General features: G+C 43.4%; 1 protein-coding gene across 1 annotated transcript in view; it reads right to left on the reverse strand.

Moving 5' to 3' along the window:
• Nucleotides 1-12,993: 12,993 nt before the first annotated feature.
• nrxn3b (neurexin 3b) overlaps nucleotides 12,994-26,945 on the reverse strand; it is a 307,342-nt gene continuing 293,390 nt past the window's right edge. The window contains 3 exon segments of the mRNA XM_025898582.1: nucleotides 12,994-15,456; nucleotides 15,459-15,949; nucleotides 26,336-26,414. Of these exon segments, the coding sequence (XP_025754367.1) occupies nucleotides 14,971-15,456; nucleotides 15,459-15,949; nucleotides 26,336-26,414 (1,056 nt within the window). The 3' untranslated portion in view covers nucleotides 12,994-14,970.

The raw sequence follows: 26,945 nt of genomic DNA on the forward strand, positions 1-26,945 counted from the left end.
AAATGAAGGAGGTGAGGATTAAAGAGTGAGGAAGATGAATAGAGTCGACTGTTTTAACCAGCTAAGTTTAAACCGGTCGCAGCAGATGGCCCCGCCCTTCCCTGAGCCTGGTTCTGCCGGAGGTTTCTTCCTGTTAAAAGGGAGTTTTTCCTTCCCACTGTCGCCAAAGCGCTTGCTCACAGGGGGTCATATGATTGTTGGGTTTTTCTCTGTACCTATGAAGCACCTTGAGGCGACTTTTGTTGTGATTTGGCGCTATATAAATAAAATTGAATTGAATTAAAGGGGTCTCACTAAGCGTTTCTTTACAAAGTCTATTTGAAACATTTCATTGTTACCTAGTGTTATATTACAGATGGAAGGATGAAAGTTGCCCTGCCTGTCTTCACATGTTCAGTTTTAGGGCTTGTCTGGTGCTGCCTGGCCCGGCAAAGACTCCAATCCAATGTAAAGTAGTGCACAGATTTAGAACTTTGAACTGTATTTTCATAAGTTTTACCTCTTATCACCCCATTGCCATTCATACTACAAAAAGGTAAAAGAATATATTCTGTGAATTAATGAAAACTTTATATTCTAAATCTATAATTAAGGACAGTCTAATCGGGTTCAGGCCACTTCACATCAAAGTTGGCTGTTTGTGGCCCACAATGTAAAACAAGCATCTCTCTACTATGTATGACACCGCTTGGTAGTGAATTCAGAATTTCTGGTGGTACTTTAAAACTGTGAAAACAGACATATACTCCAGCTCTGTGTTCAGCAGCTGTCTAACTCAAACCCCTGTTTTAAAAGCTCCTGCTGGTGTCTTTTGTGCAGCAGCCTGTAATATTTAAGAGAAGAAAAATAATTGACAGCTAAGTGCTTCTTTCTTTTTCCTCTACATAAAAAAGTGTGTTTTGGCTTTTTGTACACACTCCACTTCTAATACCACCTTACCCAAACGTCACAGTGAAAGTGGAGGGGAAAGGAAAGATTTAGTTAGACTTAATAACGCAGAAGTGGAGGAAACAAAGTGTTTCAAACAGTCCGGGCAATTATGTGTCCAGTCTGCCAAAATGTTTTATGAAGCAGCATCTGGAGGAGAAGCGGGGCTCGAGCGAGCCTGCAGCAAAAACAGGCTGTGGAGCTTTACTAAGCCTCCGCTCAATCCCTGCTTCCCCTCTTAAGTTCTGAACACATTTGAAAAGTGAAGGTCCAGAGAAACTATTGAGTGACTCTGTGAGCACGTACTCGGCTGCAGATGGAATGCATATGTGTGCACGTGAGTCTCAAACATTTCTTCTTCTTTTTTTTACTGCTCTGTATTGATATGCTGTTGTCGGTTCAATTATAGGATTTAGTGCTAAACGCGCACGCTGATCTCTCAAGTGGTCCTGAAAGTCTAACAAATACCTGGAGACCGTCGAATTGAAAACCCTGAATAGTTTGTGTAAGTCCAATTTCACCTGTCAGATGAGAGCACAATGAGAATCAGCTGTATTATTTGTTCTCCGTAAGGGCTGGAACCTGTGCTCGGCCTTAAATTTGAAGATGATGAGCAATCTCAAGAGTTTTGCTTATCCAGCCGCTCATTCATCACTGGATTGATATTTTCACATTTGTCTAAATAAATCACATTTGGCAGGCTCGACTCGCTCACTCACTTATGTGTACATGCACAAACCCGCGGACGAGCTGCCTCCCTGATGTGCTTTCGCTGCAGCTACGTCCCGAGGAAAGTGTCTACTTATCTGAGCTGTATTAGGCTGCAGAACACATGCAAACTCATAGATCAGGCCTGCTGCTCCCAGCAGACTAAGTTCCCCCACATTTGCATTCTGTCCCATCATTAGTCCAGCTTTGCTCCAGTTTGTCATGTTGGGGTGGTAATGAATAAATTCAGAGCGCTCTTCTGGTTTGTGTTTCCAGCAAATGCACTCTCTAAATGTAAAAACCCCCCAAAAAGAGTCTATAATCTGCATTTGCACATGTATGAGAAACTGAACGCACATCTGTCTGCACTTGTCAAAGAGATTGCAGCAGTGCGACAGTGAGAGTTATTTAACATCTGCCAGCAGTATTCAGATCAGGTCACGAGGACCTGCTCTTTGATTCTCATACATACGTGATGCATGTTCAGAGCTGACAATGGCGCACAGACACTAATGACATCCCTGCTCACATGTGCCTGAGCCAAATGAATGTGATGCAACTGCATGAGGCTGGAGAATGTTGCTAACCCTCCTCTTTGTTGCAGCCTCAGTGTCCTGCAGCTCAACTCTTCACCTTTTCCCCCTCTGTGCTCCCTCCGGTCTGTGGCTAATTAGGAGGCAGACACCCCCCACTCCTCCACCCCCATGTGCTGACATCAGCTCTGACCCTCCAATCTGTTCCTACACATGCCATAGGAAAGCATGCATATACAAATGATCGCCAATGTAACAGAGCTGAGTGAAAGGGTGAATCAAACCCATGACAATCCTGCTAAAAAAAAAAAAGAGACAGGTTTTGTTTTATTTTATTAATTTCTCTCTTTATATGTTTTACCTCAGTTGCATCATGGTTGCAGAAGATGATTCTGCAAGATGAATTTCTCAGAGTTTGGTCTGTAAAAGCAAAATGTTCGTGGTAGTATGACAACAGGGCCGATACATGAACTTGTTTGTATTTGGCAAATAAAAATCTTTTAAATGTAAAAAATGTAAAGAGAAAATAAATGCATGAAAGGAAACATTTTCTAGTATCTGACATGCAGTGGTTCACTGGTGACTCCCAAGAGTCGCTCCTGGGTTGTTTGTTTTATCTCCAAGAAAAACTTTCCTCATGCCTGATTGTGGCAGACAACTGCCCCTCCCCGAGTCTGCTCCTCCTGGAGGTCTCTTCCTGTGAAAATAAGGTTCTACCTCCCCACTTTCACCAAGTGCTTTATCATAAGACATCATCTGATGGTTGGGTTCTCTCTCTGTTTTACGGTGTTGTGGAAATCTGAAACAAAACTCTTTTATCTAATTTATTTAACCTGCGCAAAGAGCTGAGACACAGGCCGGATAAGGTCTCACAGAGTCTGACAGCAAAGAAAGAGCAAGCTTATCACTTAAACAGGATGTCTGCAATCCAACAACAACAGCAAAACATGTTCACTCCAATGAGCAGCGGTGGTAAGAAAGAACTCCCTTTTAACAGGAAGAACAAAGCTCAGGGAGGGGGAGGGGCAACCATCAACCAAGAGCGGTTAAGGGAGAAGAGAACCAAGGCGGGACAAAAGACACACCGTCGGAGAAAGAGCAGAGAAGAAGAATAACTAATGATTAAATGCAGAGTGGAGTCAAACTGGGAATAAAAAGAACTGAGTGAAGAAAAACTCAGTGCATCATGGGAAGTCTGCAGCAGCTTAGGCCTATTGCAGCAGATCTAAGGGCGGATTCAGGGTCACCTGATCCAGTCCTAACTATAAGCTTTATCAGAAAGAAAGGTTTTAAGCTCATCTTAAAAGTGGAGAGGGTATCTGTCGCCCAAAGCCAAACTGGGAGTAGAGCTGTCTGAAAGCTGAAGGCTCCGCCCTCCATTCTGTCTCCATTGTGAGATGTTTGTTGTGTCACAGTTGCTAATCTTTTGTCTCCAAGTTTTCCCTCCCTGAATCTGCTTCTGCTGGATGTCACTTCCTGTTCAAAAAGAGATCTTCCTCCCCACTGTCGCCAAGTGCCTACTTCTAGAGGTTTTTGGTGGATCACTGAACTTCACCCACATCATAGGGTCTTTACCTTATAGTATGACCTTCTTACCTTTTCCCCCTACCTCTACTGGACATTCAGATCACTGGGCGACCTCTGCATCCCTCCAGCTCAGCAAAAGTTTGTATTGCTCAAGGCAGAACAACAGGATGTCCAATGTTAAAGCCAGAGCAGACTTTGGACCTAATGAAGTTGCACAGACATGCGATCATGAGCGGGAAGTGACACAAGCACGCAACACAAACTTGCACCTTTTCTCTGAACTACAGATTCCTAAAGTTAAGGCTCATTGAATATTACCCCAATAAAACGACCATTAGTAAACACAGCAACCCCTTAGTATTGCTTCTGCCTCTCAGAGCCAATCAAGGAGCAATGGGGTGTTTGCCCCTGCTGCTTACTGCTGTTATAGTGCTAGCGTAAGCCTCTGCAGCCGTCACCAAGGCTGATTCCCATTAGAACAAACCTATTTGGCTTGCATTACAAACCCATTCAATCAGGCAGCCATGCTCTGCTTTTTCGTTTAAGCCCGGAGGCTGAGAGTGTATCCAGCCGCTGTCGTTCAATAAGTGAATGGGTTATTGCAGCTGAGTCTCCGTATCAACCTCATTTTCTCCTGGGCTTAGGGGAGAAAAAAATCATGTTTTTGTGCAATTGTTGTGCAACAATTTGTATTTATAACCCATTTTAAAATAAGATGAAGTGCTGTACACTGTGTTTGCTCACTGAATATTCAACAGTCACAGATGAGTGCAGTGATTTCCATGTTTAATGGCAGACAGGTGGAGGAGCAGCTATTCAGGCTGCCAGCGGTGATGTCACAATGACCTCTCCTGGCACGGTGAGCAGGAGCCTCCTGGCATCCTTTATGCAACGATCAAGTGTCATCATTTGTGAGGACCTGTGCTAAATCATATGGAGCAGCCCTGCATAGGCTCACAGCAACTGGTGGGGGAAATGCTGCGACCTAGCTGTGAATTAACTTGAGTGATGTAGCTGTAATAGCCATAGCTTCAGTGTCATTATCACTCCCTGCATCACACGAGTGTGTGTGTGTGTGTGTGTGTGTGTGTGTAGCCTGCAGAGGGGAGATAAGGGTACTTGCTCCCAGGCCGCTCTGCAGAGTATGAACTTCTCTTTAGATTTCACCTGTGCACATTTCTAATTAGTGTATTATACTTTAATTTCATACAGCACTGATTTTGAAACTGTGTTTCGGTGAAATACACAAAACAAATGATGAAACCTGCTCTGTGCAGCTGCCGCAATATGAGTGACCAACTGGAACAGGCAGGAATAGAATTTGGCTACCTTAGACAGATTGGAACAGCTGTGGGGAAATGATGTTTAAAGAAAACCTGGCATGGTGGAGAGTGGGGAGATTAATGCTTAATTAACACTTAAATTTGTGGATGGGTGGACATCTATGTCAAATAATGGGGATGTGTGAGGAAAGCTACACTTCCTATGATGTCTGCCATTTGGTCCTTGTATTTAAATGGGTTGTTAACTCCCCGTAATCATGAATAGGAGCATGTCTACTTCATTGTTAAAGTTAGGAAATGGTCTTTGGGTTAAAATACAGTTTTTTATAACATTAATCTGATGTTAACAGGCTACGCTTCTTTATTTTTCCTTTTTTTGTAACTGGAGGTCACAGCACTTGAATTTACTTAACTTACAATGTAAAGATTATAATAGCAGCTTTCATAAATAACCTATGCAGTAGGTTTCTGGGGGAGGAGCGATGTGCAGTAGGGGAGCCATTACTTCCACAACTGGCTGCGATTCAGCCTGGAGGTTTGTCTTTGCTAGCTGTAGGTAAATGCTAAACAAATTAAACAACTTTTTATGGTTGTTTCCAGACCAAAAAGTCTGGATGTAGGTTTTTTGGTTTTGTTTGTTTTTACATACAGCATGTCTAAGTTGTGTTAACAACACTAATGTCCTTTGGTTTTTCTTAAACATAAGTCAGTTTTGCCTACAAAATGCTAGCTAGCATGCTGCTTATGTTTGCTGATGAGCCTCTTTATGACTTTATGAATAAAATGTACACCCATAATGACACACTGCTCTAAATCATAGCTAGATGTGAAACCACAACAATAACTAAGCAAAAGAAACAACTGGCTGCACTGGTTGACGCTGTTTGCTTTCAGGTCGCTGCTGCTAGCTTAACAAATTGTGGCTGCTGTAAAATGTGTGACAGTTGCCAATGTCCCTAATTATTACAGAAAGGTATTGTAGTAAAAATTAAATGACATGATATTATCTTTTGGGACCACAGCTTCACAGGGATCCAACCAATCAGGACCACATCTCAACTCAGAGAGAGAGAGAATTCTTCAGCTGTCTGTCAATTAAAAACAGGTTGGCGTGATACAAAAGGTCTTCAGTATCTGAATTTAGGAGTCAAATTCATGTCCCAATTTCTTTTATGGTGGTGATAAAAATTACTTTTCTTTTTTTTTTAAATTTGGTGTTTCCAAACTAGTTCAAACACCCCCATCGCCTCATCCATCCACTGCGTATCACGTTGTGCTGCTTGTTTTGCTGCAGTCACCTTCACAGTAGCTGAAAAGGTTTGAGGTTCACTTGCCTTTCTTCATCCCCAGATCCCACCCCGCCTCGCTTTCCATCTGGACTGAACAGGAAGGGCTGGGCTCGGGCCGATGGGCTGCGCACAGAAACCCCAGGGAGCAGAGCTGACGCTGAGATACTTATTGCTTCATTGGGATTCTCACTGGATCCAATCACACTGTCAAGCTTGGATACGAGGCCTGTCTCCCTAGGCAGCGGATACAGCACACACACACGAACTCACAGAGTTTTGAACATCAGTCGCTGACACTTACAGATGGAGATGCAGACATACAGTATAAATGTGCACCCACGTACTCACACACCCTACTCTGGCATCACACACCTCTATCATCACAAGCCTGCTGATGTTCCTGACTGCAGAGCAACAGTGGAGCGCTGCTGGTGCACGGCTCCTCTCTCCTGAATTTTTTGCAGCCAAGATTCATCAGAGAAAACTAGCCTGCTTGAATTTTGTTCCACCTCAATAGTAATCAATTCAAAGTTATGGTAATATTACTCCAGCGTCAGTAAATTAAAACAGAGCAGATGTACTTTGCTAAAATGCTCAAAGAGATAGAAATCCTTCATTTTAATTTTGTCACTTTTTTGGTTATTTTTTGTGATGTTTGAAGACTTTAAATCAGGATTGAGAGTACACAAACGCAGAGAAACGGCTCGAGTGAAAATCACCAGACAAGGGGCTTAAATGTTATTACAGAGTATACCTAGCATTAAGATTAAAACTTTATTTGTCTGATCTAATTCGTTTGTGCAAACAGTGACTCCTGTACGCACACTGGATCACTCCTGTACTCATGGAGTTCCACAGGGCTTTATGCTAGGTCTGATTTTTTACATTTTTTTTTTTTTATTTTGGAGGGTTGTTTTGCCTTCATTTAACAATTTACAGTGAAGAATAGACTGGAAAGACAGACAGGTCAGACTTGAACCTAGGCCGTGGCATTCCAGCCACATGCTCAACCAGTGAACTAAAGTACCACCAATACCACTGTTTCTATTCTAATCCTGCTCTTAGACCTCAGTACATTTTCATTGCCTTGCAGGTGACAAACATATATTTCTCTGTGGAGGTAGGTGACACAAATCACATGGTGTCTTAAAGACATTTAGACCTGGGAGACCGAAAAATTTTTATATCTAAATTCTGATAAAACGGAATTGTTGTATTTGGCTCTAAACTCCCGTCAGTGGAACTGTAAAGAATTCCTGACCAAAATATATTAATATAAACCTTTTAGGACTTCACTCTGTCAGCTGCACAATATTGCAAATGTGATGCTGAAAAACTAGTCTATGCATTTGTTTGAATCATATCTATCTAATAGACTCCATGTTTACATATATGGACACTATCCTTCACACGCTGAGGTTAATTATGGAGTTCCACAGGGTTCAGTGCTAGGACCAATTCTGTTTCCATTATACATGCTTTACTTAGAAAGTATCATTAGAAAGCATAGCATACATTTTCACTGCTATGCAGATGACACCCAGTTTTATCTATGCATGAAGCCAGATAACACACACCAATTAGTTAAACTGCAGGTAACTGCAGGTCTTTATGTCTTAAAGTCATAAAAACTAACTGAAAAGACGTCAGTTGATTCAAAATGCTGCAGCAAAAATACTAACAGGGACCAGAAAGAGATAACATATTTCTTCTATATTAGCTTCTCTTCACTGGTTCCCTGTTAAATCCAGAATTGAATTTAAAATCCTGCTGCTCACATAAAAGTTCTTGAATAATCAGGCCCATCTTGTCTCATCTTAATGACCTTGTAGTACCATATCACCCGATTAGAGGCGGCAGTCTGGTTGTCAGACTGTGGGCTTACTTGTGGTTCCTAGAGTATTTTTTTGATATAGCATAGATCAGGTGACCCTGAATCCCCCCGAGGTTACGCTGCAGCAGGTCTAGGCTGCTGTGGGATCCCATGATGCATTGAGTCTTTCTTATTCAGTCACTTTTTTCACTCACTATGTGTTTATACACCTCTCTGCGTTTAATTATTAGTTACTATCTGCCTCTCCCACAGTATCTCTTTGTCCGCTCTTCCTCTCCTCATCTTAACCGGTCGCAGCAGATGGCTCCGCCCCTCCCTGAGCCTGGATCTGCTGGAGGTTTCTTCCTGTTAAAAGGGAGTTTTTCCTTCCCACTGTCACAGTGCTTGCTCAGAGGGCGTCATATAATTGTTTTCTTTGTATTATTGTAGGGTCTTTACCTTACCGTCAAAGGTGCCTTGAGGCACTTTAGGAATAAAATTGAATTGAAAGTTAGGCTGGACTGTCCTAATGCCATCCATTATCAGGATGTCCTAGTAATTTCCTCCATGAGGGAGCTCACCTGAGCCCAGTTCCACCAAAGGCTTCATCTCGTCAAACTGAGTTTTTTGTCAAATGACCCCAAGTGATTGATTAAGCACTTGGGGACATTAATATATTGTACTACCGCTTAAAGTGTCTACAAAAGTATACATACTCATGCTGGATCCATTATGATTATGTATGTATGGCAACAAATACCTTCATGTGTTAAAACTCCTGAGGTCCTGGAGCCGGTCCCTAGATGGCACTGTGTCCACTGGTCGAGAAAGCAGCCCCCCTGTTTATCATGCAGCGGTGACAGCCTGTAAAAGCTTTTGTCGGTGGAAGTGAAGATTTAGAGCCCAGATTAGCACATTCATATCTTGGCAGTTAATTAGGGCTGAGGAGCTAACTGAAAGCTTTGGCTGCACAGTGATGGAGCAGAAGAATAGGAGGTGGTGTGCCCCTCACAACGAGACACAAAAGTGAATTAAGTGTATATACATATATGTACACCGGACTATTCTGCTAATGTATCACAGTGTGCACCCACTGAGACATATGAATATGAATGCTTAACCCACACAAGCAAAACCGCTAAGCCATTTTTTTGCAAACTTTGATATGGCGTAAGCATACCTAATGGATATGCACACCTACACCCACAGAGACACGCTCGTCTTTTTGTTGTGTGTGTGTGTGGGTGAGTGTGTGTCAATGTGCGTGCGCGCCCTTCATAAGTTAAGGTCAGCAGGCTCATATTTTACCTGTCAGGACTGATCACCGTCGCCTTCACAGCTGCTTTGCTTCGTTCCCGGGGAGGATACAGCATCTCTTCTGAATGTTTACCGAGATCCTGCATCTCTACAATCTATACAGGGGATCTATAAAATGCCACAGCTGCAGACGTTCCCAGTGCGCAAAGGTGTTTTACAGCATCCTGCTCCAGTGTGGGAAGCAGCAAAACACATTCCACCTGTAATCAGCAAAAGGGCTGATGTGCTGCCCTTATAAAGCTGCTGTTTATGTGAAAGGGAAAAAAACATGCCATAAAGCTTTTAAGTGGAATTAACCACTTCATTAGTTGAAGTAAAATTTCATGACAGGTCAACTGTCGGCCTTTAAATGCACTAACGGGAGCTGTGCTGCTCCCTCGCTGTCGTTCCACGGGCCCTATACGGGGCGAAAGCAAACCTAATGCAGTCAAATGCACGCAGAAACCCATTTGGAAAAGCCATTAGCAAATGTAAATTGTTTTTCTGTCAATTAAGATATGAATTATCCAGCCGACATCAGAGGGATTGATGTAATCTACTTCTACTAATTTGACTAAAAGGAAAAGTAGTTGCTACACATAAAATCCAATCAATAAACTTTGTCAGCCAACAACTGTGTAAGCAAATGGCTTGTGAATATCAAATGGATATGTTTCCTCCACTGGCACCCTGCTGGTGTAAACCTGAAAGTGACTAATGGTTGTGAAAATAACAATACCTCACTGTTTTCAGTAAGTGTGCCAGTGGGCATTACACCACCTAAAACCCTGTTTCTTTTTTCTACACGCTGCTTATTGGGGGGAGGAGGGTATTCATTTGGATCACGATAACTGCAAATATTTACTTATTCTTTATTTGGGAAAATATTTGACTAAAATAAGAGCGCTTTTTCTTTAGCCTCTGTATTTTCTGCTGTGATTTATGCTGTAATTACCTTCCCCGGTGTTTGTTTTGCTTCTCATTTCTCTCGATGTTATTGCTAAGTGTCATGTTAAGTGGCTCACAGTGCTGCCCTTTTATTTTAATCTCTGGCCTCTGCAGTGTGGAGAGAAAAAAATGACTTTTTACCAGCACGTCATAAAAATATGCAGAAGACAGTTACATTTTGGATTAAGGGGATTTTCTGCTTGTTGACTGCCATGAAACCAGCCTCCTTTCTTTACAAACAAGCTTGCAATTAGACTGAGATTCACATTCCAGTGTAATGCTGTAAATGAGGCTAAGAGGCTGTGACAGACGCTCCTGAACATAAATCAGCTCTGACAGCTGAGAGATAAAGGTAGAAAAGTTCTGCGACTGGTGCACGGTGCTCTGCAACCTCCGGCTCAATAAAAAAGAAGACCAGATAAATATTTAGTGATTTGAAAAAAAGGAGCTTATAAAGGAGCGAATGGTGAACGGCGATATAAAGATTATAAAGAAGATCAGATTTCTCTCTTAGAAAAACCTAAACAGTTATCACAGATAAAGACATTTAATTGCTGCTAATATCCTGTTGAATTAACTTAAAACAGAGCTAAATCACATAGCTGCCTGGAGTGAGCCTGAACTGCACAAACCAACAAGAACCAGCTAAGTGTGGAACTGCATATAACTTACGTTCTTTGCAGTGGCCAGCAGGTGGCGACTCAACTTCTTGCAAATAGAAATCTCATTGCACAGAAGTCTATGAGAGAATGAACCTATGTCTTATTAATATGACCTCAGTAAATACTCTGATGAGCTTATGGTCTCAGTATCTACTTTTTAAATCCCATTTATCATAGTACAAAGTCCATTTAGTAAATTATGGTACCTTTAGAGTCAGACAGGACAGTGGGGTGTGTTTTACAAGTCACAAAAAGTGTGCAGTGTTCTTGGTGTCCTGGTTAAAATGTTACTTGTGATGTAACAGGCGGATAATCAGCTCAAAGCCTTGAAACATTGTAGCATTTCCATCTGCTGCAGGTTCTGTGGCCCTCCAGCTAAAGTGTAAGACAGAGGAGCTGACATCAATCATGGGAGAAGACACTGGTGAAACAGCTGACTTATATTTTAAGGCAACCAACCAGCGACCTTGTCTTTACAACTAGGCCTATAATAATGAAAACAAAATATATTGGGGTGGCCATCGATTTGTTTGGAGGGCATGCCCTTATAAACTGGCTATGTCCTTTTCTTAAATATGTTACAGGAGGGGTCAGCTGGTGGCAGCAGAGTTAAAGATGCAAAGATGTTCGTAAAATCTCTTCCTGGTGGACAGGATTAGAAAGGAGTGCTTTGAGGGACACTTTGGAGAAAGTTAGACAGGCAACCACCAGGATCCCTGAGCCTGGTTCTACCAGAGGTTTCTTCCTGTAAAAAGGGAGTTTTTCCTTCCCACTGTCGCCAAGTGCTCAGAGTGGGTCATCCTTATCATTGGGGTTTTCTGTATTTGTCGCGTCACATTGAGGTAACTGTTGCTATGATTTGGCGCTATAAAATAAAACTGAAGCCACATGGCCTCGTAACCACTAAGTTGCTAACTCCCTCTGCTATTTGGTGCAGAAAAGATGGTGTCTTTGTCGTTTGACAGTCTTTTGCAAAGATCAGCTGCTTGCAATGTTTTAAAGCAACAATACGAGAGCAGTCAGAGTGCAAAACACCAGCGTGCACCGTAAAGCTGAGGCGAACTGAGCCGAATGGGGTTTGTTATACGAGTGGCACCCTTCTCATGTTGATTTTGCCGCTTGCTGCCTTTTGTGAGGCACCGCGGCAGCAGGATGAAGTGAGGAGTGAATGTCGCTGCTTGTTAAAATGAATACCGTTTGCTTACGCATTAACTTTTTATTGTGTTGACTTATGCAGAGCAAATTTCCTCACATTTTTGGCGGAGGACTGAAAAGAAGAATCCCTCTGCCTCTGAATATATAAATAATAATAATAATAATAAAAAAAGGCACTCCTCCTTCAACTGAACGAAACCCCTGCTGGCCTCCTTGTTCCCATAGCCTGTGGCAGGATGAATGAGTTAATATGTAGTCATTGTGTGAGCTGGATATACTCACACACGGCACTCTGATATCCTACATCAATGGGCTATTGCAAGTTAATGACCAGCTCTGTGAAGGCCCATTTGCACGAAATATGGACAGTGTAAAAACGAGCTGGGAAAGCAGGTGCTGCCGCCATTGAGTAGCTCATAACCCGGCCATATGGTCGTGAAGAATCTCATTTGGCTGCGCGCTCTCACAAAGACTCAACTCTAAAACCCAAAGCCATTCCTCCAGTGTTGTGAAGACTCTGGACCCTCTAATAATCATTCTCTCCCCTCATCCCTTTTTCTCTTGTTGCATCGATGAACAGTGTATGAATTTGCATAATCATCTATAGGTAAATGATAACGTTGAGCTGCTCCGCTCCGGACATCATTTGAATAGAAATGGTGCCACTTTTTGGTATAAAGGGAAATCAGCGAAGTGATAACAAATGGATGAGAAACTGCGCTTCGGCGAATGGCCTCAGATAGATTCTATCTCCATCCTCTTTCAGCGTCGTCTCCCGTCTTTCTTAGCACAACAAGGACAAAGCGAGTGACAGCATCCCGCAGTCTAACCACCCAAAATAAGTTTGGGAACAACTTTTTTCCTTTTTTATTTCTGGGAATTGTTTGGAGTCAAAAAGGAGAAGCAGAAGACGATAATTAAACTGGCTGAAAAAGCCAAGTACCAACACAAAAAATCAAAGTGAACATACACACCGACTGATTTGCATGAAAACAGAAGAGGACAAATAATTTCAGCAATAAATAAATGACATTAAAAAAGAAAAACCCGACATATTGTCGGAAGATAATGTCGTATAAATGAGACATGAAATTAGCTATACAAGGACAGAAAAAAAATCGAATGCAAAAAAAGTGATGAGCTGATCAGACAAGACGATACAGTAAAAAAAAAAAAGACAGAAAAAAGGAACTAAATAAAAAACATCCGTAAGCCAGTAAGGTTCTAGCAATAGATCTCCAAATCCATCATAATCTGTCTTTATTCTCGTTTCATTTTTTTTGAATTTCCAATAAAAAAATAAATAAATAACATGATGAAAGCAACTTCAGAATAAGGAGGAGTCCCTAAGACAAGATCTGAGGGAGGCGTCTTTTATCCGACTGACGGCTTCCGGTGGTCAAATATTCATGCGACTGAAGACAAACACCATCCAGGGAGACCAGACTTGTCGTCTAACTGCATTTGTTCCCTGCCTAAACAAATGTTCCTGTGCACATCACTTTCTCATCTCCAGGCAAAAGAATAAAAATGTTTCTTTTCTTTTTTTTGTTTTCCTTTTTCCAGTCATGTTGCTACAGCAGAAAAATCAAATCAAACGGTCCATCTATACAAGAAGAGGATAAAAAATAACTCAACAGGAACTGGAATCTTCTGTACAACATTTGACCTGCAAAGCACGACGGCTAGATGTAATAAAATATGTAAACATGTTTTTGACACAGTCGTCTGTGACAACAGATAGAATCACACCGGAGTAAATCTTCAGCCTGTGTTTGTTTGCTTTTTCTTCGTTAAGATTGTGACAATTACATCTTCATCAGACACATTTTATGGTAATGCATTTTTGCCACGGCGTCATATCGGTAAAAGGAAACAGAGGAACGACCAAAAAATAAAAAGAAATCAAATGAAAAGGGAAAAGAAGACAAATGCTATCAGACATTTGAAACTCTGAGAAATAACATTGTACAGTTTGCCTGGTGGATCCACTCTTGCACGCTTGAACGCCGTCTAGAATTTGGATGCCCTGCAGAGCAGTCCAATCCTTAACTGAGACGTGAGGGCGGGGGAGAAAAATATTGAAATACATTACTGTATTACATCCTGCTGAGCTCTGCCTAGTCAACCCTGACCGGCCATCATCCTTAGAAAAACAAACTAAAGAAAACAAAAAAAGTGAAATTCAATATATAAATAAATAAACTACTGATTGATTGAATAAATAAAAAATAATAAAAGAAAAACAAGAAACACGTATACGTTACCTCATATCGCATCCATGAAAGCTACATTTAATGAAACCGCTTTGTAACGCGAAATCAGGGTTTGACTTCCAACTTTCCCCAACAATCATTGTTTCTTGAGGTCCCTCACTTACACAAGATGCCAGCACCACGTCACATACACCTCACATGCATGCTCAGAATGGCCGAAATGACAGTGATCGTATTTTACAGGGTTACAATGGACAAGGTCGTCAGAACTCCAAGGATCACACACCTCTTAGACAGTCACTTGGGGTCGTGTGGGTGTTAAAGTGATGTTATTCACACTGCCGGATGTCTCCAGTAGGGACTCCTTAAAAGTGTCCACGCTGAGTCCCGGTGCAGCTGTTACTGCATTGTCTCTCTGTAATGCTTACAATAGTAAGTGTGCTTCCATAAGCCAAAGTTCTTTTTTGTAAATGTTTCTGCGACTCAGTAAGTCTCGAGTTCTAAAGAGATTTGATTCTTTTTAAATCACAGTTGCCAATATGGTACTGTCAAAATGTTCTTAACTTTGTTCCAAACAGTTTGTAGCTTTATGGGTGGGGAAATGACTGGATTTCTATACATAATATTCCTTGTCCTTGTCTTTCGGTCTCTTGCTACTGGCGCTGCCTTTGGCGCTGCCACTGGGTGCTTTATCCTTCACCACAGCGCCGTTGGTTTGCGCCGAGTTGCTGATGTAGTTGCGTGTTTCGTCCACCTGGTAGGAACCCTCCTCCCTGTTCCTGTACTTGTACATGGCGTAGAGGAGAATGAGGATGCAGAGGGCGGCGGCTGAGACAATGCCCACCACCATGCCCGTGGTACTGCTGGATTCCCGGACCACCTCCGAGGCCCCCGGGGGCACCCGCTGCACGCCGGGCACCGTGGGCAGGGCGGCAGGCACCGTGCGCAGCATGGGCGAGGTGATGAAGGGGCCTCGTGGCTTGGTGCCGTCCAGATCGAAGGACGTGGGCAGTGACACCAGGACCATGTCCGGCTGCGGGGGTTTTACCTCGCGGTTGTTCATTTTCCCGGCAGGCAGCTTGGGTGGCGTGTCCGAGGGACCGCCGCCGGCGGCGTGCCCCGGAGGTCGGGCAGAGGCGAGGTGGGTGTAGTCCTACCTGCCTCAGAGGCTTTGCTAGGCCTCAAGTCCTTGGCCTCCCACTTGGGCGCGAGGGCTTTGTAGCCGCCTTCATAGGCCGATGTGGTCAAGATCTTATCTGTTACCAGGGAGAAGGTGGTGTAAAAATCTTCATCGTCAGTCGGGGGCAGGCTAGAGTCGAAAGCTTCGCCAGAGCCAAACCCCGAAATCACCATGCCATCATCATCATCATCATCATCATCACCACCATCACCATCATCACAATCATCGCTGCCTCGGTCCGACAAGCAAGGTACCCCCGCCTCAGTGGCCATGGCCAAGGATTCTTTGGTGGTCTCAATAATGGTGAGGACAGGGCGGAGGGTTGGGGGGAGGGGGATGAAGGGAGAACGGGTGGATACAGAAGGGATGTCTATGGGGTCCTCGACTAGCACGGGGATAACTAGCTCCCCTCCTGGAAAGTGAAACAGAAACAAGCGGCAGTCAGACGGCAGAAAGCGTTCTATCGGCAAAGCAAGAAGCAGTCAAGCACCAAAAAGAACCGGTAAACGAAAAGTAGAAAAAGCAAAGCTCAACGTAGGGAATCAAAAGTACTGAAGATAAAGAAAGAAAGAATCAAACAGAAAACACTGTACCAGTGCAAAAACAATGAAACTCAGAACCAAACGAGACCCAAACTGAAAGAAAACAACAGCCATAAATAAGTATACATTGCATCAAAAGGCTTTGAGGGATGCACAAGGGTGAGCCACGTTAAACTGACACCTCAAATTAAATCCTATATATGCTACTACTGCTGCTGCATAGGAAAGTGGGAATTACTTGTGATGCCGTGGAGTTTGTGGCCCTCGTATTAGTTCTACCTTGTAATTCTGCATATATCTGCACATAAATGACTAGCCCGGCTTTTAAGAGGCATGTTTCATTTATCTTCAAGTGTAAATCCTTTTTAGCCTAAAACTATGAGCACCAAGAGATGGGCTCTGTGGATAAAAAAGAAGCAGAGGGTATTAGCATTTGTTTTGCAATTCAAGTGCAAGCCAGTGGGCCTGAAAGCAAGTTAACTAAGTCTGAAATGAGAAACTATTTGTAAGGTGTTTCTTATACCGTAGCTGCTCAGAGCGACGCTTTTTAACCCTGCTGACCTACACGGGCTGACAAATACTAACAAGCTTCACAATGCATCACAATGATGAAAAATGAGAGGTTGTGTTTTTGGACTAGAGGAGCTCCAAAGTCCCAAAACGATATCTCGCACCTCTTAGGAAGCTGATAGGCAAGTTTAGGTCTGGCTGACTGATCTAGTCGCTGCAGTCACAGCTGAAATGCTGCTGGAGATGAGCGAACCTGTCCTTCCCTCGACATTAGCGGGCTCCCCTACTTGCCCTAGCCTCTTGCCTTTTGACCCCTACAGTTACCACAGTGGCACAAAGTCACCGGGCAGTTCAGCGACACCTGAATGTTTGCTGGCTTGTAACAGCTTGTAAGAGCAGTTGGACATTATTAATTATTCACATGTAAGATCAAAAGACAGAGACATGCTTCCACATGTGTCTATCTCTTTTATAATAAAGTCATTTGCCTTTTATTGGTTAAACCTGTTGTTGGACGACTACAAAGTCTTTGAAACATTCAGATGTCTATTGAAGCTGCTTATCCTCTTGCCAAGGTGGATTGTTTGTACATTGCAAAGGCTCACAAACAGGGCACTATAAAGAGATGCAAACCTTTTGGAACAATAAAGTAAAAAAAGAGAACACAACAGAAAATGAAAAAAGGAAAAAAATAGAAATAATAATTAAGGCATTACAAAAAAAAAACCAACCGAAAAGAGTTTAGAGTTAGAGCAAACATTGTAAGAAACATTCACAAAGTAAAGCCACAGATAGAGCTATTTAGAGAAAGGATTAGTAAGAGGTAAATTAAAAAGAAAGAAAGAAAGAAAACCAAACAAAGTCAGCTCGGAAAAAATCAAAAAAGCCTACGAAAAAAAGATGAAACAGTTTTCAAAGGAAGAAAGCATACCATCAGTTTTGTCAACTTACATCAACAAATTGCCCGCATGATTTTGGCAGGAAGAAAAAAAAATTTACAAAAGAAAGTTGTGTAAGAATGCCTTTGGACAAGTTAGGTTAGTTTCTTTTTTAACATTTTCTGATTAAGTAAGTATATATTTCTCTCTCTTTTTTTCTTAGACAGGATGGTACAGGGAGGCAACAACACATACATCCACACATCATGACATGAAAATAATCTTCACCATTCTGTTCAGGATATCTTTTTTGTTATTTTTGGATTTTTCAGAATCATTTTATTAGAAAAAAGAAAACAGTATATCTATAATTCTTGCTTTGATTGATAAGTCTCTCCATAAATATCTACAGCCTGATTAGATGACTTTTTTTTCTCATTCTTTTCTTTTCTTTTTTTTGCTCGTTCGCTCGGCTTTAGCTTGCTCGTCAGCTACGAACAAATTGGATGACTGTACATATCTTAGAATCTCTACGTAAAGGGGGTTTCGGGAGGAGGGAGTGTGAGACGGGGTGGGACCTATGAACATACTAGGAAGGAAATGACATAGATGGGGGTGAACGTGTACATCAGTTGCCATGTCCATGTAAAGGCGGCACGAAGCGGTCGGGCGGCATTAGAGCTTTTGGCTGTAAGGAAGGGATGGGGATATACAAACAATGAGCATATACATGCCCATCTACAAAAGAGAACAGCACTCTCAACACTGACAGTTTTACAAACCCTAAGCTGCAACTTCTTTTGCCATGCACAAAAAAAGAAACACGTATACGTATTCAGACTCGTTAATCGAGTCGATCCCAATTTTCAATCGGAGACAAGTGCTTAACTTCACAGGTGGATGTTCGAGATCAGCACGGAAACAGTTTTGGGAAGCAGTTTTTTCAGATCGGGGCCAGGATTTGCAGTTTTTCGAGGCAGCTTCTCTTTTTTCTCTATGAAAATCTCAGTGCAGCTGCATGGTTTTGATACCCAATCTTAAGAGCCTTCTGCTGTTTACGAAACGCTAATTAGTTCATAGAGAAAAGAGGAAGTTTTGTTCTAATTAAAAAAGGAGGAGGGGGGGTCATTAAAAAAAATAACATCGCAATTGTGATTCGCAACAAATTAGCAGTTTAAATTTGAACATTGTCAGAAAAGAAACAGAGGTTCACATATATGTGGATTATCATATATGTACAAAAAAGGAGGAAAATAATAGAATAAATAAAGAGAGATTAGCAAGCAAGAAAGAAAGGCATTAAATTTCTCACACTATCAAAGATGAACAACCAGAAAGCACACACTGAGGCAGACAAAGAGAGAGAGGGAGGGGGGGGGACAGTTTATAGGCAAAGTGTCGCCACCTTCGTTTAACTAATAATAAGCAGGTTATTATTAGTTACCTCAATACATTTCTCTTGTTAGTATTTCTTTTTAAAACACAGGACAGGGCGTGCAATCTGGATGTACGTCAGAGAAAGAGAGGTAAATCAGACATATGCATTTTTTCCTTTCTTTTGGAGTTTGTTTTAGTTCCACTCTAAGAAGTTGGGTTAATGCATGCTTAAGTAAGTTGCATTTAGGGAGAGTAATAATACAATAACAATACAGCAAGCCAGGGGGGACAGGTATGGTGGGGGGAGGGGCTTAAGAAGGGGAGGGCCAATGGTAAGTAAAGGTGACTGCCAGCAAAGGGCTGTGGGATATTTTCCTGATGTAAAGAAGTCATTCACTAGCAGTTAAACCAGCACTTTCACCAATTAATATAGAGAACGGGGTAGAGGTCGTCCGACGTTTAGATGCTTTGTGTTATGTGCATAACCGACAGCCTTCGTTTGACAGATAAACATCTGGAGTTCCACAAGAGGGCCCGTGGTGGATTTATCTCTGGACATCAGGTTTGGGTTAATCCTCTGCAGGCTGTTTTACAGAAACCTCATTTGGTTTTTTTAAGCACACTGTCTCTGCGAGCGAAGCATTATTGAGTAAATATGGCATCTGTCACACTGTACTGACTGCTCCGTATCGACGCCGGCATCTTAAATGTGACTGCTCCTGTCCGGCCCTGATTCAGAGGATGTCGTGGGACATGATTCACGCAGAGGCCTCGCACTGCATCACTGCCATTCTCGTCTTTCACAAAAAAAAAAAAGCCGCTCACTACGCCACGCAGCCGCCACCCGTGACGTTCCAGCAAACAGAGCCATAAAACCGCTCTGCCCCGTTAAATAAACAGGAGCGTCTCGGAGTAAAGCAATTTCATCCGAGGCTTTTATTTATCCAACTCTGCCCTCGTTGTCTTGGCCTTGTTTGCATCCTCTCACTCTGTTCTTGGCTAACAGCTTTCGGCTACTGTTAGCTTTGCGCTATATCAACAAAACACTGGGATGGGAGGGGAGACGCTGCAGTGAAGCCCCCCCGTTTCAGTAAAGTCAGCGCAGAGGACCTTGATGTTTTGGTAAACACTTTAATCCTGTGTAAGCTCTTGCACAAGCGCCGCACGTCTTGCTGCATTTCAGAAGCAGACAAACACGCCGCTTTCTAATGGGTTTGCTCAACCAGATTGCGTTTGTTTTTCGAAACTCGTCAAGATGGATGGGGATTTTATTCTAAAACCCTGCCATCCTAGCAAGACCACCCCCCCCATAAACTCTCCGCTCTGATAGAGCCACAGCCAGTTTCTCAAAGGAAGTCAGGACTTGTGATTAGTGTGTTTCTGCACGCCTACTGACTCTCCCTCCTTTTGCATCAATGAGAGAAACCCATCTACTAAAATGAAAATATGAAACAAACTCAATATTAAAGCCATTCCTCTTTTCATCCCACCATGTAATAAAGGCTGCATGCCTGTGTGCGGGCTTTTTGAAGAGGAATTAAAGTAAATACAGTAACTACTAAATGGCTGATTGACTACCTCAGCAGCTTGAGAGCTACAGATGCAGAAATCTCCAAGAAAGCACTTACTCTTCACTTTCCTCCTCTCCCCCCACTCTTTTCCTTCTCCTCGCTCCCTGGTTTGATCCCCGTGTCCATCCAAAAAGTTTGCTGAGGCTTCCGAATGGAGATGAATCCTGACGGTGTGTCAGGGATTTGACAACGCTCCGCCATAAAAGCAGAAAAGCCGGTGCACCACGGATGAACTGAGTGAATGGGATTTTTGACGCAAATTGTGGGTGAGTCAGTGGTTTGGGGCCCTGAAATCCCATTGTGGTGCAAGCATTGTGCCCAGACACCTGCTGTAGCAGATTCATTCACCCCTGCCTACTACAGGTAGGGAACTGATTACCAGAAAGCCAGCAGCACACAGATTCTCAGTGTGGATACACTTATAGGGACATGCAGGGATTATAAGGGTGTACCGTGCAGCAGCTGAGCTTTCTAGAAGCATGTCGTTTCAAAGCACTTTACCCCAACATTAAACTTATCGTGCCTGCGCACACGTCTGCCAGAAGAAACCTAATTTCTCACTGATGGACATTCATTTCTCTTCTAAACATTAAGCAATGTTCCGTTCACAGCTCCGGTGGAGAAGTCTGTCTTGTCCGGATGCGCAAAGCACCCCCGGAAGAAGGTGCTCTCCCGTGTAGCCGCGGCGCATGGCGGATAGCTCTTAATCTGTCATCATGTGGCTGGGCCGCATTCCGGTGTATTAAATTGGCGTCTCCAAGAGGCGTGGCGACTCGCCCCTGTCAGCTGGTCGATTTGCTGTACAGCCATTAGGCTGCACCTCTACACTCGGCAGACGTGTGTCAGCTGGATAACCTTTAAACTGATCCGAGGCCTGTGTCGAAGTGACAGCCGGCCCAGCGGGGCTTGACGGAATCCATAGCCGATGCCACAAGGAAACTCGGTGATCCATCCCTATCATACTTCATTCCGTACCCTACACTTTGCTCTTCATATACAGCAGTGAAGAAATCACACAACATTACATCCCAGCCTCCAGTCTAAGATTAATCTGAACGCCAGATCCTGGACTTTATCTACCCCGGGCAAACGAGATGAGGAAACATCTATAAATACACTACATCTGTTAGATCTGCGCTGCACTTGATCAAAGGCTGAGGGTAACAGTGCATGCAGGATCATTTATGCCCTTTTTATGGAAAAACATTCTTCCCATGACATAGCTGACTGCAGCGTAGCATGCAACAGTTACAGTTGCTTTTGCTGCACAATTTTGCAGGAGAGCCGTCTCTTTTAGAAAACGCCTGGGCTGGCTGTTGCTCAGCAAGGCTCAAACAACCTATCTGTGCGATAATGTTCAGGAGGTAGTCTGTCATTCTTATAGCACAGCAAAAAGTAAGTGTGTTAGGGAGCTGCGGTGCTTCAGGGTGCAAGAAGTGTACAAGATCTCCTGAATCTACACTAAACTCTCTTTTGGCCCCTTGTAAACCAAAATTAAGATAACATCATATTATAAAGTCAATACAGCAACTGTGTTCACTAACAGTAGCTTATTGCCGCAGCGAGCTCAGTGCGTGTCCCTTTAAGTGCCAACCCAACCCTTTTTTTCAATGCTGCAGCTCGAAACGACGCTAATGACGAGTGTGAAATTGACCCAAAACAGTAAAGTTGCAGGTGCATGAAACTAACACACGCTGCAGTGATAATCCTCTCTGAGTTATGAGTTTCAGTATAAGCAGACTTGCCCATTAAATGCAGTCATCTGATCCAGAGGTATTGTGAAAGTTATAATATATATAAGAGAGCAGCTTAAAGCAGCTGATGTTTTGGGTCCCGCTTAGTCATAGTTTGAAATATTGAATCCTATCATTTACCTTACACTGGGTAAAACAAGCAGTTTAAGCGCCTTCCTTCCTTTGATTGGCTGCTCCTCGAAAAGGTTTGAAGAGGTGGGTGGGGCTTCTGTGCCTGGGGTGACCATGTTAGTAGTATCCACTTGCTTTGACATTACAGATAGGAGAACAGGCTGTTTGAAACAGGATCATTTGTATATAAAACTTTGGCTAGAATTTAACATGAAGATCCAGCATCTTAAGGAACAGAATAACTGCTCCCCTTTAAATATTGTGGCATTAGTTGATCAAACCTTTCACAAATAGGTGGAAAACTGTTTTTTATGGGCTCAGAAGGTTCACATATTACCGGTTTTATGAACATTTACTAGTAGGTTTGTAATAGAGCCACCGTAACGCTCCATGTTTCTCTTAAGATAAGACGTTTTTACACAGTATAGGAGTATAAGACAGAGGTGTAACTAATAACAATGATGATGGCTCTGTTCCAAGATTTATGAAAGCTGTCTGCCTGATATGGCTTTTGGGCACTGCTAGAGTGGAGCAAAGACATCATTAATGTTATTAGTCACACCTTTGCTTTTCCAGCTCTCACAAAAAAAAAAAAAAAAAAAGAGTTCTGCTGTGACAAAGACATTTTTCCACATCCACTGCTTCGTCTCATTAGGAGGTAGACTTTTTAATTTCGCCTATTGTGAGTCAGACTAAAACCTAGTTCCATCAGGCCTGACTCGTGGCAGCTTGTAGGTGCTGTATGGACAAATCAAACATTTTGAAATGCACTCGCGGACTGATTGAAATCATTTGAATCAATTACCCCAATATAATGACACATTAATCATAAAATTGCTCTGATTGCACGGTAATGACAAGCCACGGCACTGTTAATCACCGTGAAATGAAATCATAAATCGACTTATTTGCCTTCCTCCAAAACTGAGCATCTCTCTGCGGTCACGCATTTCTGCACGTGGCGTTTTCTTTAGCTTGAACGGACAATTCTGTAAATGGATGCAGAGGACTCTGAGTCTCTCTATTGGCCCTCTCGTGGAACCCACGTGGGATTAACGGGGGGCAGGGGGCAAGGTGAGGTGTTAACAGTTTTGGTTTCAACACGGAGACAACACAAGCACAAGACGAGCACGCACGCACAGCGGACAACACAGGCTGGTTTGGCAGACGCAGACGGAGCACTGACAGACAGCAGGCACGAGCACGAACACAGGACGCCTCGGGGGGAGGAGCCGCCGCTAGTGGGAGCAGACCCCCCTCCCCTCAGCGCGCACACGCTGACATGTAGAAGCCGAGTGGAGGGACATATGGGTGGAAAAAAGAAGCAGAGCGTAAAAATGGACGCCAATCATATCCACGCAGAAGCAGGGGATGGTTGGAGGAGAGGGTTACTGGTTAGTCTACAGAGCTGCGGTACAGTCCAGTACAAGAGTGCATGCCACAAATGCCTTCTACTTGGAGCAACAGATAGAATAGAAAAACAGATATACTTTGTGGCAATAAAAGTCTTTTTATGCCATCTGCATTCAAACAGACATGTATATGCAGAAAGGCTAAAAGAAGGAAGGTGGGGTGAGTCTGGATGGAGGGGGTGGGGTCGGGGTAACGCTCGGAAGGGGCGACAGGGGGGAGTCATTCTCACACACAACTTTCTTGAGACAGAATGGGGTTGCCTGCACAAGGCCAAAAAAGGATGATGGCAAGAAAAGATTTTGTTGCCGTTCATTTCCCTATGTTGTATCGAAAATGGGGAGGTGGGGGGAGGGATGTTCCTTTAGAAGCCATATGGCACAAAATAAACGAATAAAACACAAAACTTGATGAGGAGGAGAACTTTGACTTTTCCAACCACCAAAAGTTCATGCGGCACAAGATGAGGCAAAAAACGGGAGGAGCGGCTCTATCCTTGCTTGGATGATGGACGACGGATGATGAGGAGGACGCCAAAGAAACGATAAGAGTGATAATAATAAAAGAAAAGCAAACAAAAACAGAAAACAACCACAACAACAAAACAAGGAAAGTAAAATCAGCCTGCACCCAACCCTCCCAGGCCCCAAAGGAAAGCAAAAAGAAGACAAAAACAAAAGAAAAGAAAAACAAAATCACAAACCCAGCAGCTGGGTCCAAATCGATACAGAGGAGAGATGTTCATATGTGCATCACACGAGAAAAAAAGGAAAAAAACCCAACATCATGTCATGCAACTGTTCATACGACTGGAAGCGGAGGGGGAGGTGGGGGCGAGGAATGAGGATATGAATTTCTGTGTCCACATGATGGGATGTACGGTATGTATGCGTAAGTGTGTGTATGTTGCCACTATATGAGGGGAGGGTACCGTGTTCTCTCAGCAAAAGCTTCTTGCGCTTCTCTTGACTGCACTTTCACTTTTCTTTTTTTTGAGAATACTTGGGTTTGAGGTTTTAATGGTCTGAAGAGATACAAAAATAAATAAATTGAAACACGTGAGCTGCGTGCCCATTCGATTTCAATAATCTCTGCCTTTAAGAAAGCAACTCACGCTAGATAAGGCACCTAAAATGCTGCAAGGAAATGGCTTTTTTTCCCTTGCCACATCAAAAAGCCATAAGACCTAAATGTGGTCATAATTTCAAGAAAACAAATGCCATCAGAGAGCGATAAACGACTTCCTTTTGCAGACTGGGGGAGAAATGGTTAAATCTGCTAAAGTTACAGCAGAAAGGCCCGATTTTCCCTAAAAACGAAATAAACTCTCGATCGTCCGCAACCGCAGACGTGAAAGGGTAACACGGCGGTGGCGTATTATTAGCTGTGAAAAGTGGACATATGCTCGGTGTTAAGCTGAGCCGTGTTTCGCCAGATTAGCGCAGCGTCAATTAGCCGGCTGTGATGGTATTTTGAAGGACAGTGAAGCAATCAAATAGCCGGAGCTGTTAATGATTTCCAGAGTGCCTAAGGGGAGCTGCTTTTCAAGTAGTGAGCCAGTTTCAATACAGCTCACAGTCTTTGCTTTGCTCCACGTTATTAGGAATCCGTGCCAACAGCTCCTGGGCAGGAGCGTGATTGACAGCTGCTTATTCAACTCATCCAAACCCAAGTTGCCTCAAAAAATAACCATTCCTTTTAAATCTGCAGCATTATTTCCAGCTCTGTTGTTATTTTCCACTGAGTGAGTGTCTTATCACTTTGATCTAATCACAAAGTGATATGTGCGTGTTTGTGTGTGTGTGTGTGTGTGTGTGTGTGTGTGTCAAGGGAGGGAGGGAAGAGAGACGATGCGCACAGAAATTCGAGGATATCTGTTCTCTATTAGAATGTTTCAGGTAAGGCAAGCCTCCGACGAAGGAAACAGAGGTACAAACAAGAGAAGAAGAAGGAGTAGGGAGGAAGAGGCTCTGTTGCAGTTAGTCTGCTACATATCACAGTATCTAGGCTGAAAGCATCTTTGTTCTCGAAAGAATCTCAAAATGTATCCTCTGTCAAGAGAGACGCACACACGCACAGCAAGAGGAAATCAACCAGGTACAGGACAGATACATTTTGAAGCATCAGTGCGGGCGACATGGGGCTTGATACTAATTTTGTACTTTGTTGAGTAAAGTTTTGCTCTCAGCTGAACGCCGAGAGAACAAAATTAGTATCAACGCGTCGTCATGTCTGCAACCAGTGGCCCCATAGCTAAGTGTAACTTGTTTCAGAGATGAAGGGCGTGAGCTTTAACACGTCCCGACAGTAAGCTGTGTGCATTTACTTATACACAGTAAAAGTTCCGAGTGGGACTTCCTACAGCAGAGCATGCCAAGGGTGTAGAAAGTGCATTCTTACTGCTTTCGCCCGTCTCCAAAAAGTGTTCTTTAAACTTTTGGCAGACACTGAGGACCCTGTTGCGCTTACTGTGGCTACTTTTTCAGGGTGGGAGGGGAAAGTGGGCGTTTTTTTTTAAGTTACACTTGAAGCTCCCATGGGACATGATGCTAAGGGAGGAGAAGCTCCTCGGTAGCAACTCAAAGAAAGATAAGGAGAAATAGACCAGGTTTCAGAGCAAGCACAACTCGACACACTCATCCCACCTGCATGTCCGGAGTCGCACTCTTCCAGGTCCTCGTCGTCGCTGGAGCACTCTGCTGACGAAACAATGTCATCTGTCGTCTGCGGAGAAAGACACACACAAACACGCACACACAAACACAAACACAGAAGAAATTGTGGTTAGGCCAGGGGCAGCGCGAGCGAGTCCTCAGCCATTCCACTCAAGGATATCTCTGCACGCGCAGACTTCTCTCGCCCGTCCTTCGGCTTCCATATATCACTTGGAGTCAATCATATTTCACAGCGTTTATCATTCTTTGCTTTATGTGCTTTCCACCTCCGCAGATAATTGTTTTCCTTCACCCTCCGCACTCTGCCTCCGATTATTTATCGCCCCTCTCCTCCATCGCCCGCAATCAATGGACGCACCAAGCCCACACAGATCAGCAGCGTCCCGGCCCCTGATTTGTGCTAAAGGGTGCAGAGGGAGGGATGGGGATGGGGTGGCACACGTTACACCGCCCGGCCCGGCGATGGATTATCTGCACCCTCCAGTTCCCACAATTCTGATTTATCCCTCCCACCCGACCAACCCTTCCCTTCCCCTTTTCGCTTTCCTTTTTTTTTTTCCAGGTCGACCCGTTGAGGACA

The sequence above is a fragment of the Oreochromis niloticus genome, linkage group LG15 (assembly GCF_001858045.2).
Source record: "Oreochromis niloticus isolate F11D_XX linkage group LG15, O_niloticus_UMD_NMBU, whole genome shotgun sequence".
In the NCBI taxonomy this organism is placed as follows: Eukaryota; Metazoa; Chordata; class Actinopteri; order Cichliformes; family Cichlidae; genus Oreochromis; species Oreochromis niloticus.